The sequence below is a fragment of the Tachypleus tridentatus genome, chromosome 8 (genome assembly GCF_004210375.1).
Source record: "Tachypleus tridentatus isolate NWPU-2018 chromosome 8, ASM421037v1, whole genome shotgun sequence".
In the NCBI taxonomy this organism is placed as follows: Eukaryota; Metazoa; Arthropoda; class Merostomata; order Xiphosura; family Limulidae; genus Tachypleus; species Tachypleus tridentatus.
In genome coordinates this window covers 84,831,507-84,848,090 of record NC_134832.1, presented here as the reverse complement: position 1 = coordinate 84,848,090, position 16,584 = coordinate 84,831,507, and the positions used below count along the sequence as shown (strand labels likewise).

General features: G+C 34.7%; 1 protein-coding gene across 1 annotated transcript in view; it reads left to right on the top strand.

Annotated features, from left to right (window-relative positions):
• The window catches only part of PolG1 (DNA polymerase gamma, catalytic subunit tam), a 93,906-nt gene that overhangs the window by 16,298 nt on the left and 61,024 nt on the right, over positions 1–16,584 (top strand). The window contains exons 4-6 of the mRNA XM_076452422.1: positions 7,371–7,569; positions 7,762–7,959; positions 9,353–9,499. Of these exons, the coding sequence (XP_076308537.1) occupies positions 7,371–7,569; positions 7,762–7,959; positions 9,353–9,499 (544 nt within the window). The remainder of the gene's footprint in view (positions 1–7,370; positions 7,570–7,761; positions 7,960–9,352; positions 9,500–16,584) is intronic.

Genomic DNA, 16,584 nt, shown 5'->3' with positions numbered 1-16,584 from the left:
TCACCACATCCACCTGCCACCATCAGGGCAGGTTATATTGATTGCAAGGTACGGCCATACATTCCAAACCCTCTCAGATGTTTCCAGTGTCAGTGGTTTGGTCACTCAAAGACTTTATGTTGTGGTTCCTTGACATGTGCTTGTTCAAGGACCACAATGCCTATGAGTTTTAAACGGACCCTTATTATGTCAATTGCAATGGCTGTCACCTATCCTACTTTTGTTCTTGCCCTAAATGGTTAGAAGAAAAAGACGTGCAGCATTTGAAAATGATTCAAAACATTACTTACCCTGAGGCTCGAAAGTTACTGTCCACCACTTCATCTTGGATGTATGCTGCTGCACTTCATTCCACTACTATGGTGGGACTGCAGACAGATCTCTCTGTGCCTCCAAAAGAATTGTTCTCAAACAATATACATTCCAGCAAATCCCAAGATTCACTTCTTTTGGTTCTGGATTCGGGCATTCCCTCAGGCACATCTTTTTCTTCCACCCCAATATGTGAAACAATCATTTGTTCACGTCCTCAGTCGCTGGAATCCCCTTCCAACAGCAAAGACCTGCCCAATCAACACAGGGCAGGATCCATGGAGATCAACAGACCTCCCTTAAATCAGGACAGTAAGGAAAAAAAGACGTGGTCATAAAAAGAAGGGTTCCAAACCCAATTTGCCTACACATAAATAAAAATGACCATCTTGATGCAATGGAACTGTCGAGGTTTACATTCTAATCTGTATAACATCAAAGCACTGATTGCTTCCTGCCATCCAGTGTGGGTTCCGATAACAGTACTTCACCATGGACCACCTGATTTAACTTGAAACATCAATCAGGGAAGCCTTTCTCAAACGACAACATCTTGTATCAATATTCTTTGACATTGAGAAAGCTTATTTTACAACATGGAGGTATGGCATATATATGGGTTACATTGTCATTTGCCCATTTTTATTAAATTGTTAATGGACAGATGATTCCAAGTTCATGTGAGCTACAGACTGCCCACAATCATTTACTGAAGTGGACGACAGCAAACGGCTTTAACTTCTTTCTCTTTTAAACCAGTTTTGCATTTTTGCTGCCAACAGGGTATTCACCCTGATTCTGAACTCTGTATTGGTGAAGTTGTAGTGCCTGTGGTCCATAAGACAAAGTTCTTGGGGCTTATTTTTGACCATAAGCTGACCTTTATACCACACATCAAGCATCTACGAGTCAAATGTACAAGAGCACTGAACATCCTCCGTGTCCTGTCTTTCACCATATATCGTGCTCTTATTCGATCAAAACTCAACTATAGATCACTATTCTATGGCTCTACCAAGACCTTGGCCTTAAAGATGCTGGATTCCGTTCATCATTAGGGACTTCAGCTCTGCACTGGGGCTTTCTGCATTTCTCCAGTTAAGAGCTTATACATAGTCTCATGAACCTTCTTTGCACCTTCTTAGGTCTATGCAGGAATACAAACACATTTTCTATTTTGTGGTTTTTGTGGGAATTTTTGCATTTTGTTTTTAGCACTACCTTACCTTCTGTGGATGGATCTTCACCAAATTTGTATGTAAGTTCATTGGGTCCATGGAGAGATACATTTTAGTTTTGCAGTTTTTACCACTGCTTTACCTCCTCGAAATGAACCTTCACCAAGTTTGGTATGACGGTTCATTGGGAGATACATACAGGTTTTCAGTTTTGTATTTTTTACCACTATCTCATGTCCTCTCGATGGATCTTCACCAAGTTTGGTATGAAGATTCAGTGGGCCCATAGGGAGATACATTCAAATTTTTTAGTTTTGTATTTTTACCACTACTTCACCCATTGTTGATTTATTCCCCCAAATTTGATGTGAAGGTTTGTTTGATCCATGCAGAGGCAGATGCAAATTTGCAGTTTCACATTCTGTGTTTTGCAATTTTATGAGCAATTTACACATAAGGGTCCAACTTTTCATGTCATAAGATAACCTTTCATTGATCATGAATTTCTATAACTTCCATCCAGAGGATGAATACTCTACTTAGTATTATATATATATATAGACACACACAGACATACATGTACTAACACTCTAGTGCTGTTATTTCACATAAAAATATTCCACATTTTCTATATCTGAAGTGAATTACCATATATTTCTCAGTACTAAAAATGGGCTTCCTCATTCTCACCTACTCATTAAGACTGTCAAAATCCCATTATTATTAACAGAATCTTATATATTTATATATTTAAAAACAGCTGATATGGGTATAGACACTAATAGAGGAGTGAACAATGTTTTGACTTTTTTTGGTCATCATCAGGTTCACAAAGAAAAAAAGGGTTACTGACCGGTAGCTGACCACATGTTTGAAGACAGTTGTGTACTTGATTGTAGGGATGTAGAGGGCATGCTTAGTTTCTTTACGATCGTAGGAGTGTGCACTGTCAATAGTGGTGTACTGTATGTTAGTTCAAACATAATGGTTACATAGATAAGTACAAATACATGAAGAAAACACAAAGACTTGCACTTCTTGTACAATCACCATGATGAAATAAATAATCTGTACCAGCCTTTTTTAAAAATATAATTTTCTCTACAAGTAGTTTTTCTCATCATCACGGATTATTATTAACCAAATCATTCTTTGCCTTTTAGTATCATTAGCAAGTTTAGAAATATTAATGTTTAAGAAAAATTATGAGCAAAAGAGGTCCTAAATCACTCTGAGATACATTAATGGTTACATTTTTTCAGTTTACACAATAAAACCTGTATTTTTTTTCTACTTAGTTAACATTTCTGTTAAGCCTATAACCATCCAATTGACAAAGTAATCTTTTTACAAATTAGAAGGTTTTCTTAAAGTTTGTGTGCAACATCAACTGGGATTCTCTAATCCAAATGAAGAGCCCATCTAAAAACTTTAGAAGATAATGAAAAGAATTATTATTTAAGTTTCTTCCTTGCAGATGATTTTTTTATTCCTGACGTTATATTCCAAAACTGTTTATAGCAAATAGTCTAAATCTTCCGAGACATTTCCTAACCTTTTTAAATCTTCACAAGTTGATTTGTTAGTTTGAAATTATTAATCCAAATGAGGGTTTTATATTAATACTGTTTTTGATTATTTTAACCATTAAGTAAGCAGAATTATGATTCAATTGGTTACTGAAATTAATAGATGTCTAAAATCTCAATTGATCAAAGAGAACAAATTTTAGCCTGATGCAGCTCAACCATTAGAACTGGGTAATTAACTTGATTAATCAACATAGTCAGTTACTTATAATGATCAATTATATCAGTCAATCAAAATTATGATTAAATCAATCAATGTCTAAAATATATTCACCTAATGTTTTCAATTATTTAGTCTATCTAATAAGGGAAATGTGTTTTTCAGTTGTTTCAGATGTACAGAAATTAGTGTCACATGACTAATCAGCTAATAGAAATTAGTATTTCTGATTATCCCAACTAACCAATAATCAAAATATATTGCCATTATTATTTTTGTTCAAGTTTGTTCAACTAAACTGATTAGTATCGTGACTAAAAAAAAATCAACTAATTAAAATTAGGTTTCTTTTATTACTATTTCAACTATCTAGTTATATAATTTTTAATTAACTATGAGATTTATTTTAAAAAGATTTCTGAAGCTTTTTTTTTTTTTAAATAGCAACTTCTTTACATAAGTTTTCAGTGCGTGCTGTTGGCTAATGACTTGACCTCTAGTGTATCAGTTAAATATCTGGGATGGCTAGTACATCAATTTTTGTGTAACTTTGTGTGAATATCTAAAACAAACCAAACTTAGTATAAACAGTACCTAATAAAACCACTTAGAGCTTCTTGAAATACATTGCACTATTTACCAGTGCAATTAAATGAAGCTAAACATGTGCAAACACCTTTCCCTTACCCTTATAGATCTAACCAAATTGCTTTTTGATCCAAACATTTATTCTAGATGATTAGTGGAATTTGATAGTTAAGCAGTTATATTCAACTAACTAGATATTCTTACAAGACTTGGATAATTGGAATAATTGAAAATAGTGATAATTGTAAATGCTGTTAGATTAAGTTGAACAATTTGGAGTTAATCAAATATAGGAAGAAATCACAATGGCAATAACCTGATTGCTTGAACAGTTGGAATAATAAAAAACAGCAATAATTACAAGTAATTTTGATTAGTTGATTATTTTGATGACATTAATTTATTATTTTATATAGGATTAACAAAGGATAGATTTTAATCTTTGAAGGTTCAGGATACATTATCATATGAAGGTTTGAACCTTTGATAGTTCTAATTTGCATTTGGTGGACTTAGCAGATAGCCCAATGTGGCTTTGCTATAAGAAAACACACACTGACGCAATGTGATTTCTGCCCAGATCAAACCTCTCATCCTTTGACCAATCACACTAAAACCAAATTAATCAGGTCATCAGTTCAAATTCCACTATTTTATTTACTTGGTTTTCTATTAATATCAATCAAGATAATCAGTCTTCTTCATATTACACTCACCCAATAACCAGAACTTAGATAAAGCTAATCCTAAAGAATATAAGAAATAAAACCCCAGGACCAGATAATATCAGTAATATAGTTGTTAAGAACTTGTCTGATACCAATCTCAATCACCTAGTCTCAATTTTTTACCTATCCCTGTTTTCAGGATACTACCTGAACATTTGGAAAACTGCTGTAATTAAAGTAGTACCTAAAAAAAGAAAAAAGGCTAAGTAATCCAAATAACTATAGACCAAATAGCCTTCTGAATACCCTAGGAAAACTTATGGAAAAAACAATTATTAACAGAATTAACTGTTTTCTTTACTCCAACAATTTGATCAACAAAAACCAAAATGCAGGTAGAAGAAAAAGACAAACCACCGACCATCTGGTCTGTGCCAACTGCAAACAAACAACTATTGCCTCCTTTTTAGATGTTGAAAAAGTGCTTGACTCAGTCTGGCATGATGGCCTCCTGGTATAAAACTCTAGCCCTAGGCATCCCACAAATTTTAGTTAGATGGATATCCAGCTTTAGTCAAAATTCATACATTAGTTTCAAATCCATTCAACTTAAATGCAGGTGTACCCCAAGGCTTGATGCTTAGTCCAATACTTTACAACATCTATGTTAATGATATACCTTTTCCCTCTTAATTACACCCTTATTTCCTAGTATGCTGATGATATAGCAATATGGAGCACCTCCAGCAACCCCGATACAGCAGTCTACAGGGTCCAAACAACAATAGACTTTGTCACTCAATGGTGCAACAAATGGTGTGTCACGTCACCTTAAACCCCACCAAAACTCAGGCCATAGCCTTTCATTGAAACGTCAATAAGTACAGGTAAAAATTTAACTATAAAATTGAGCCTTAATAATGTTGATATAAATTTCACCAATTCCATCACCTTCCTAATCCTCACCATGCCTCAGAATTTAACCTGGACATAACACTTTCAAAAAATCATTACTCAAATAAGTAACAGAATTTTCTTTCTAAAACATATTAGTGGCCCTAATAAAGGTTGCTCCCCCAAAATCATTCTCACCATATACAAAGCATTCATTAGACCCCTTTTTGAGTACAGCAGTGCAGTCACATGCAGCATGTCTGAAAAACAATAGTCAGTATTACAGAACCTCCAGAATAGCACTATCAAAATTGCTTTTTGCCTTCCCAGTTACACTCCCACAACATACCTTAAGTCATTAACAGAGATCTTACCAATACAAGACAGGTTTATTAAACTAGCTTATCACTACTAGACCAAACCAAAAGACAGAAACTTACAAACACATCAAATATCTCGACTAGCAGACACACCCCAACCCTGGGCCAAGTACACATCACCACTAAGTTGGATCATTAATCACACTGATTAGTACTATCTTATCTATATGTTTATAATGCTTTACATTTCAGGTTGGGCACTGGGTGGGTAGATTTTTCGGCACCCACCCAGTGAAAGTGATTTTCTCTGGGCACTCTGGTTTCCTCCATGACTAAATTTCTAGTCATTGAATTTATAAATCCCCAGCATCCAGGCCTTGAAAGGACCCCTTTTTCTATAACTTTTTTCTCCTTTTTTCCTTCTTTCACTCTCTCTTTCTCTTTTTCTTTCTTTCCTGTCTTCTTCTGTTATTTCTTCTTTCTCCTTCCCCTCTCCTTGCTCTTTTAGTTTTTTTATTATTATTAGTTTTTTCTTTTTTTTTTTTCTCTCTCTCTCTCTCACCATTCTCTCTGCTTAGATCAATGAACCCTGTGATAAAGCGTGACAGACTGCAGTTTGCATCTCTCTGCTTCGCCACAAGTTTCTTCATCAGAAGACCTTATTATATAGTAAATTCTATTTCTTTTTTGGCTACATGTTCCACCAGTTACAAAACTTTGAGTATATAAAGATAAACCACTGTTACAAATGCCTTAAGAAACTGCACGTGACTTAGATGTCTTTACGTTAGCTCTAGTTTTTCTACTACTGTTATGTATATAGAAAACTAGTGTTCCCATTATTAAGAGCAAATGATAACCTATTTAACTAACTTGCTTGTTTAATCCTCTACTTTTACAGTTTTTATTCAAAAGTAATCCACTTTTTATATTTGAACTTCCACCAACAAGTGAAGAATGACTTAAAGTACTTTTAGCTACAGCTGATAAGTCAGTCTGTCTTGTTTTATTGTATTGATACATTATTCATACTATTAAAGTGTACACAGTATTTTGTTTTAGAAATATTCTGTAGTAAATACTGTAACAATCTGAAATTGATAAAAGCTATGTGCTCTGATCAGGATTTGAATCCTCAGGAGTCTTGTATCATAATAGTGTTTTAACTGCTCTTTATCAAATTCATCACAGTATTAGTATTACTGAAAACTATTGAATAGTTAAAGTTAAGGCTTGTTTATGTTTCAACAAATAGTATATTATTGGTTACTTAAAGAATCTCAATCTCATGAAGAAAATACATCTTTTAGTTGTGTGTGGTATTTTTAACTGAGAAGGGAATTTTGTTATTAACTGGTGAACATATTTGAACCACTGAAGTAACTTGTGACAAATTATCGTAGGTATTTCAATAATCTGTGAAGCAAATTAGACAAGCTTCAGAAAAAGAAAGTATAAACTAGGAAATACATCAAAATAGACATTTTAAACCATATAGTTTTGAAAAATTATTTATTAAAATAATTAGGGAAATATAATTCACTTTTTTGAAAAATTTGGGATATGCATGTACTTCAAAATGTCTTACATTTGTAGAATTTGTGTTTGACTAATTGCTAGTCTCTTTATTTGATCCATGAATTATATTCTTCTGTGATTAGGTACTCGTGGTGTAGTGAGCAACTTATACAAGAACAATTTTCCTGGGACAAGGAAGTCACTTTGAATGACCTTATTCCACTAGAAACACTACCTGGACAGGTAGAACCCTCTGATGGACAACCCTGGCAGCCTCGATTGGTTATTGGACATAATGTTGGCTATGATAGAACCTACATAAAAGAACAGTATTTTCTTAAGGTATTAAACTAACTTAATTGGTTTAATTTAATCAAGTGGTACTTCTATACACATTTTTAACCCTTTCGGTGTGGTTGACGACTGCAGTCGACTTGAAGGCTCAGCGTGGCAGGCGACCTTCCTTTATTCCTGTTATTCTTATGTATTAAATTTAACATATATAGTATTGGGTGCAATCACTGAATATTACAGTACTCGTGGTGTAGTGAGCAACTTATACAAGAACAATTTTCCTGGGACAAGGAAGTCACTTTGAATGACCTTATTCCACTAGAAACACTACCTGGACAGGTAGAACCCTCTGATGGACAACCCTGGCAGCCTCGATTGGTTATTGGACATAATGTTGGCTATGATAGAACCTACATAAAAGAACAGTATTTTCTTAAGGTATTAAACTAACTTAATTGGTTTAATTTAATCAAGTGGTACTTCTATACACATTTTTAACCCTTTCGGTGTGGTTGACGACTGCAGTCGACTTGAAGGCTCAGCGTGGCAGGCGACCTTCCTTTATTCCTGTTATTCTTATGTATTAAATTTAACATATATAGTATTGGGTGCAATCACTGAATATTACAGGGACTTTTGTTGAATTATTGCTGAGATATCATGCTTTTATTACTGATACCGTAATTAGTTGAAATATCAAACATATATATTCAGCATCATGCCAAACATCAAAATTTTTTATTCAGTGCCGAAAGGGTTAATGGTAATTATCTCATTTCAAGATTTAATTTATTAAAGGTGTTATGTTTTTTTCTGTAACAGGTTTTTAAATAAGTCACAATTTCATATAATTTATTTATACAATAAAATATAATTATAAATATATTTGGTTTGTAAATGATATATCAAGTTATTTGAAATCTTTCTTTTTGTTTTGTTTTACAAAAGTTATATTACTTTATATACTTTTTTTGTGTTAGTTTGTTTTTATCTAATATGAAAATCTATATGAGAAGCAGTGGGGTACTTATATTTTCATAAAAGGTATTTTCTCACATGTCTCATAACAACTGAGATACTCATAGTGTGTTACATGAGATTGTCTTGATAATGTTGTTTTCCTATTGAGTTCAATTCTTAGGCAGCTGTTAGAAAGGGTAGCTTTGGCCTTTACTTAATAGTGTCAAACAATGTCTTTTGTTGCTATCCTTCCACTGTGCCTTGTAAGATGTTCATTGATACTTTAGATGTGTGGACCACAAGGCTAAACCATACTGGTTTTCTTTTGCTTATCAAGGTGAAACAATATTTTTATACATCAGCCATTAATTTTATTTGGCTGTAAACACATTTATTGATTTTCTATGTAGTGTAGGGGATTTGACAGATGTTTTCAGGATTCCTTTGTTTCATAGGTTTGCATCTTTTCCACATCTTCTGTATCAGTATTTGATTTTGGTATAGGTGTTTCAAAAATCAATATTTTAGAAAGTATTAAGAAAGTTATAATAAAATAAATTTCTATTTTATCAATGACTGATAAGTGTTGTTGCTGAAAGTTGTATACACAGTAATTGAATATTTTAAAACTGACCCTATATATGTATATAGATATAACAAGTTATTTTGCTTTGTATAACCATTTGTATATTATGAATATCAAAGAAGAAAATTATATATTAGCCTTTGATACTCTTGACTGTTTCTCTGTACAAAACTTAAAAGGATTTGCTTTAAAATTAATTGGCAAAACAAAGACATTCTTAATCAAATACAAAAGTTGGTGATGATTCTATTTTCAAATGTTTGTTTTTGTATTTATTTATTACAGGGTACAAAACTCCGATTTGTTGACACACTTTCATTGCACATGTGTGTCTCAGGACTTACTGGACTTCAGAGGGCACTGTCGGTAGCATATAAGAGTAATAATAAGGAAAGAGAAAAGCAAGAAGAACTAATTTTGAAAGGCCCTCCTGTAAGATGTGCAACAGTAGTAATGGTTTTTGTTTTACATAAGTGAATAATCCTTAAGAATGTGATTTTTATTAAGTATAATATATCTTATTGGGATTCACTTATTGTAACATTGTATTTTTATTTTTCTGTCATAGAAATAACTAACTAATGACAGCAGAGCATTAAACTTAATACAGACTTTCTTTACATATAGTGGAAGTATATTAAGTATCAATGATAAAGCAATGCTTGGTGTTAAATAGTTTCATTCTAATCATGTGTCTTTGATAAAAGATGATGGAAAAATTTGTTACCACTTCCAGTGAGCATCAAGTTTCTCATTCTTTAACCATCTCACCATGGTTAGGTCAGAGTTTTCTGTCTTAATATTCTGTGTTTGTGTTTGAATAATAAATTATTTAATATAGTGGCACCATCAGAATGAAAAAGTAGGGTTAGGTTTCATTGACAGACTGATAATTGACTGGATGATAATTGTCATTGCTATCATTAGACCCTATTTGAGCTGCTGCAGCATCACTTTCACTGCTACTACCAACAGTTTCAACTGTGTACACATCATCATCTGATAACCTTCTCATATACAATTTGTTGGTAGAGTGGGGAATAAAGCTATGATGTGACCTAATACCTGCCACAGTTTTGCATTTTCCATAGTGCTCAAGTCGATCAAACTTTACACAATTCTGCAGGACTGATTCCTGATTGATAATAAAGAACTGAATGCCCTAAATGTGGTCCTTTGCCCAATGGTACATATCAGAGACACTTAAACTTTGATAATTTATTATTTTTCACAACCTTCATTTTTTTTTAAGATCATGTTCAGAGATGTAAGAATATATGGTAAAGGCTGAATAAAATATTTCAGTGGGATTTATATATTATTTCAAAATTGTATGGATATATTTGCACACAGTAACACACCTGAATTGAGGTTTTTTTTGTCAAGTAAACAACGTATGGTCATAGGATACTTTAAAAAATAATAACTCAAAAAGTAGGTTGAACACCATCCTGTTTTTTTTTTTTGTAGATAATATTCAGAGATGTAAGAATATATGGTAAAAATTTGAAAAGGCTGAATAACTGGTAACATGGTCAAACTGTGGCCTGAAGTAGGGCTATTTTTAGCTAAATCATAAAGGAGTTGCATGCAACTACATTTTTTTACAGAACTAACAGACTTTTAATTACAACAGTTGCTGATTTATCAAGTGATATGTTATAGGAAATTTGAAAACAAAATTCAGCTTTGTATTATGTTACGTCTTAGAGCTATGGCTTATTAAATAAACCAATGTTTTTTATGATTTTGGTTTTCAGGTGATTTAACAGCCTCACTATGAAAATCCTAAAAGAGATAAACTTGGTTTGAAACCATTTTTGATTTCTTTGACATTAATTCAGTCAGTGTAGCATATTTTCAGCCTTCTCTTGCAGCTTTAAGCAGCCAAAGTTGCCCGAATATGAATTCGCCAAAAATAACAAGAAACTACTTAAATTACAGGGCTGTAAATCAGAAACTCTTAGAAATATTGATCTAATCTTTGGCAATTTTTCATTATATGGGTAGATGAGCACATGTGATTTTTTTCAAGGCATTCTGTGGGGGCCACCTGCAGCCCTCTGGATGATTTGACATGGAATGACCCGTAGTCAATCTTTGACTATATATATTCACAGTAATAGTTACAGTAAAAATATTTTAATAAAAATTTTGCCTACAAAGAGCTTTGTAATATTTACAAAAAGTTTGCAAAATTTTGTGAAGGAACATGTTTGAAGATAGTTTTGAAATTAAAAGTCAGTTTGGGGTCATGAACTGTGTTGAATAAACCAAGGCAGTGTGAGAGAGTCAATCATTTAAATCAGTTATGAAATCAAATCTTTATATGGAAAACAATAAGTTAGTTCTGTTTGTGAAATTTACAAATTTTTGTTTATTTGGCTGGATTTGAGATTCAAGATTTGAAACCTTTTAAGACAGCATTTATTTAAAAAAGTGGAAGTTAAACATGTTGTTGTCATGATTAGTATACAATGACAAAAGTACATTGATTAGTAAATAACTTTTTCCTTATATATATGTATGTAAAATTAGTTACTAATTGCTGACTTGTTTCTCCTAATCTTCAACTGCTGATCTGCTGCCAGTGCCAGGGAAGTCTTTAGAAGGACTATTTTGTGTTGGGTCCTCTTGAACAAAGTTTAATGCATTTGCCATTTTAACTGGATAATTTATCAGGACTTTCTGTTGATTGCATTAAATGAACAACCAAAAAGTAGGGTAAAAACTAGTTAGGAATTAGGATCTAATTATTTAAAAAAGTTATGAACTGAATGCCACTAACTAATTATTCTCCTTTAGTTTTGGGTTCTTTTTTTTCTTTGGAAATTCATTGCACCTTTTGTGTGCTATCAGAATTACTAATTGATAAATAAATTTCTTATACAGGTTATCATATAGGCTATGACAATGGTTCATATCTAATTGCCACAATCTTACTGTAAGTATTTAAACTTAAATGACTAAGTGTGTAATTATGGTTCCTGAAACAATTGTGACAATAGTGAATTCAGTAACAAAGCTATATAGGCTCTATATTATGTTCTGAGCATGAATGATCTTATGTAACTTCAAGACAGTATTACATAAATTTAACAGTTTAGTGTTGACTTGTACATTCCTTAAAAGGAATGTTTCTAGTTTTTGTAAGTCGTCAAACTCAATGAAATTTTGTAACTGATACTAATCTGAACAGATAAAAATAAGTTTAACAGTCATTATTAAGCTTACTTATAAGCCACTTCATTATCACTACACATACTCTACTGGTTTTACTAGCAGGCTTTATACTTTGCATCTGTCAGCTACTTGTGAATTTGTTTTCTTATTTAATTTTGATGCAAGGTGTACTGCTGCTTGAAATTTAATTATAATTCAAAAGAAAGCATATAATCATATATAATAGTAAAATTTCTCATTTGCAGAAAGTTAATGAAATTTATTTAAATGATTATTTCTCCCAATGAACTGGTGTGTTGCAGTAGATGTGAACTGTGATAAGACATACAATACATTTAGCACCTATACATTCAGTTCACTCTGCATATATGAATATTCAACAGTGCAATGCTGCTAAAGGTAGAATTATAGCTGAAGGAAACATTTTTAATTACATTGCATGAGGTATGGTTATAAGAAAAATATTTCTGATCCAAGAAGTCTGCAATAAAGCTAGGCATATTACCTAGAGATAAAAAGAAGATAAACAAAAATTTGAAGTTCACAACAACTTGGGACTAAAAGTTTGTAAGCTTTTAACAACAAATCAGCAGCTGTTTTATGAAAAATATCTTATGAAATTGGAGTCACAGCAACTCTATTCGACTGTATACCTGTTAAGTCCACCAATTCAGCTTCAGTGGTCTTTGGTTCCAGGTACAGGCATTTCCTCATGTACATCTTCTTCTCCCACCCCAGATGCAAAACGATCATTTGTTCATGTTCTCAGTTGCTGGAATCCTCTTCCAACAGCAAAGATCTGCCCAATCAACCCAGGGCAGGATTCATGGAGGTCGAGAGACCTCCCTTGAATAAAGACAATAAGAAAAAAGATGTGTTCATCAACAGAAGAGCTCTCCACCCAATTCATGTACACATAAATAAAAATGTCAACATTGATACAATGACACTGTCAAGGTTTACATTCTAATCTGGATGACATCAAAGCACTAATTGCTTCCTACCATCCTGTATGTCTTTTCTTCCAGCAAGTATTTCTGAAACTTGATGATACAGTCACCTTTCAGCAGATTTCTTTGTACAGAAATGACAGGCTGTGTGATGGACAGGTGCACGGAGGGGTGGCACTGTTAGTTGATAAGTGTGTGCCTGCCCTGTCTTTGCCACTTGACACACCCTTGGAGGCCATGGCCACCCGTGTTTCCTTGTGTTGTACCATCACTGTTTGTTCTCTCTATCTGTCACCTGGAGAGACCTATGATCAATCAGACCTTGATGCTCTCATTGAACAGTTGCAGTCTCCCTTTTTAATCCTGGGGAAATTTAATGGATGTCATTCCCTCTGGGGAAGTACTGGTATTGACAGGAGGGGTCACTCCGTAGAGCATATGCTCTGATTACAACCTTTCTCTTTTCAATAGTGGTTCTTATACTTATTTTCATGCTCCTGACTTGTCCTTTACTGCTATTGATCTCTCAGTTTTCTCCCCTTCACGATTCTCCAATTTTCATGGAAGGTTGACAATAACCCACGAGGCAGTAATCAATTTCCTATAATTTTAAAAGAGACTGTTCATGGTCAATGCCACCTGACCCGCATGCTTCAGTGGAAGCTGGATCAAGCAAACTGGCCCTTTTTCACTGCCCTTGCAGAACGTGATCAAACCATCAATAGATAACTGTGTGGCAGCAGCAACTGACTGTATTATACAAGCAGCTGCTCAGTGTATTCCTAAAACCTCGACATGTTTTCCACGATATCCTCATTTGTGGTGGAATCCTGCATACCACATGGCACAGAAGGCTCAAAAACAAGCTTGAGATACTTTTTGTACATATCCGACACTCTTGCACCAGGTCACTTTCCAGCAGGCCCTTGCACATTCTCGATGGGTAAGACATCAATGCCAGAAGGACTCTTGCATTAAGTTCACAACCAGCATATCTTCTGCCACCAGTTCCACAGTCATACAGGACAAGATTTGAAAGATCAGTGGGCAATACAATTTTATCCCCCTCACAATTTTGCTTTCTGATGGCCAGGAAGTAGTTGCTACCCAGAGCATCGTCGATACTCTAGATGAAAACTTTTATTGGGTATCTAGCACTTCTACTTCTTCTTCCACCTTCTTAGCCATCAAGACTCAGGCAGAGTGATCACCTCTTTCCCCTCGAGCTGATTGTCTCTATGACTATAATCGTCCCTTTTTACTGGTGGAACTCAGACTGGCTCTTCATCGTTCTAGCAGTACATCAGTCAGACCTGATGATGTACGCCATGAAATGCTGCACCATCTATCTCCTGCTTCTCTTGCTATTCTTCTGATTGTTTTCAACTGGATCTGGCAGGAGGATGTTTTTCCTGATGCCTGGCACCAGGCTATTGTCCTACCTTTCTCTAAGCCTGGGAAGAATCCCAAGATTCCTTCAAACTACCTTCCAATTGCTTTGATGAGCTATCTCTGTAAGACATAAGAGGAGATGGTTAATGTTTGTTTTGTTTTGTTCCTCAAATCAAACAACCTCCTCTCACCCACCCAGTGTTGGTTCCAATGACAGATGTCCATCATGAACCATCTGATTCAACTTGAAACGTCAATCAGAGAAGCCTTTCTCAAATGACATCTTATATCAGTATTTTTTGACATTGAGAAGGCTTAGGATAAAATATGGAGATGTAGCATTTTTTGAAACCTCCACTTATATGGGTCATGTGGCCATTTGCCCATGTTTATTAAAATTTTTTTAATGGACAGGCAATTCCAAATTCATGTGGGTTCAACACTTTTCCATTCTTTTCTACAGGAACTTTGAGTTCCTCAGAGTTGTGTTTTGAGTGTCTCACTTTTCAGTATAAAGATTAATCCCATCACTGAACAACTCCCTTTCACTGTTGCAAATGGGCTCTATGTCTACAACTTTCACATTTCATGTCAGTCGTTGAACATGAGGTATATTGAGCAGCAGCTATAGACTGCCCTCAATCGTTTACTGAAGTGGACCACAGCAGTTGGCTTTAACTTCTCTCTCTCTAAAACCGTTTGCATGCACTTTTGCCCACAATGGGGTATTCACCCTGATCCTGAACTCTGTATCGATGACATTGTGCTACCAGTGGTCCCTGAGACAAAGGTATTGGTGCTTATCTTTGACTGTAAGCTGACCTTTGTACCACACATCAAGCAGCTATGGGTCAAATGTACAAGAGCACTGAACATCCTCCATGTCCTCTTTTCCACCACTTGGGGAGCAGATTGATGTTCTGTGTTAAAGGTATATCATGTTCTTACTTGATCAAAACTCAACTATGGATCACTTGTTTATGGCTTTGCCAGGACCTTGGCCTTAAAGATGCTGGATCCCATTCATTATCAGGGACTTCGGATCTGCACTGGGGCTTTCTGCACTTCTCCAATTCAAAGCTTATATATAGTCTCATGAACATTCTTTGCAACTCTCTTTATTTTCTGTTTTGAAACTTCATTCTTTATCAAAGCATCCCAGTGGGGTTGTGTTTTCCTTCTTTGTTGGGCCATACTTTTTCAGAACAGATGATCTGCCATTGCTCCTTTTGGCCTTCATATCTAGGCTCAGTTGGATGCATTAGGTCTGCCCTTGGATAACATTGCTGTATCCACTGTCATCCCATCCCATCATGGCCTCTTAATCCCCAAATGTGACCTATCTTTAAGTCATCTGAGAAAAGCAGACACCCCTGATTAGAAATACTGTATGTTATTTGCTGAACATCTTTCAAACCATCCTTCCATTCCTATTTATACAGATGGTTCAAAATCAGGTTACTGTGTAGGTTCTGCCATGATTTGTTATGGTTTGGTGGTTGCACACAGAATTCCCTGCTGAACTGTATGCCATTTCTCTTGCCCTGGATCACCTAGAAGCTAAGCAGTACTCAAATTGCACTATTTATACTGACTAGTTTAGTTCTCTATTGGCCCTGGAATCACTTCACATTAGTTTATACCCTGTTCCTGCTGATATTAAAAACTGACTGGCCTATTTCTCTTTAACATCTACTTTTGTCCAGTTTTGATGAATACCAGGCCATGTTGATATTCGTGGGAACGAGCTCGTCACACCACAGCTAAGTCTGTCTGCTCTGGCACTGTCACTGCTCTGTCTGTCTCATATGTGGATTATGGTCCTGTATTCAAGAATTGGCTCTGTGCCAGTTGACAATTTAGTTGGAGTGAACAACATGAAAACAAGCTTTTCCCAATAAAACCCTTTATTGGATTTTGGCTGTCTTGCTTCCATAAGGATTGGAAAGAGGAAGTTGTTCTAACTAGGCTATGCATTGATCACAGTTTTTT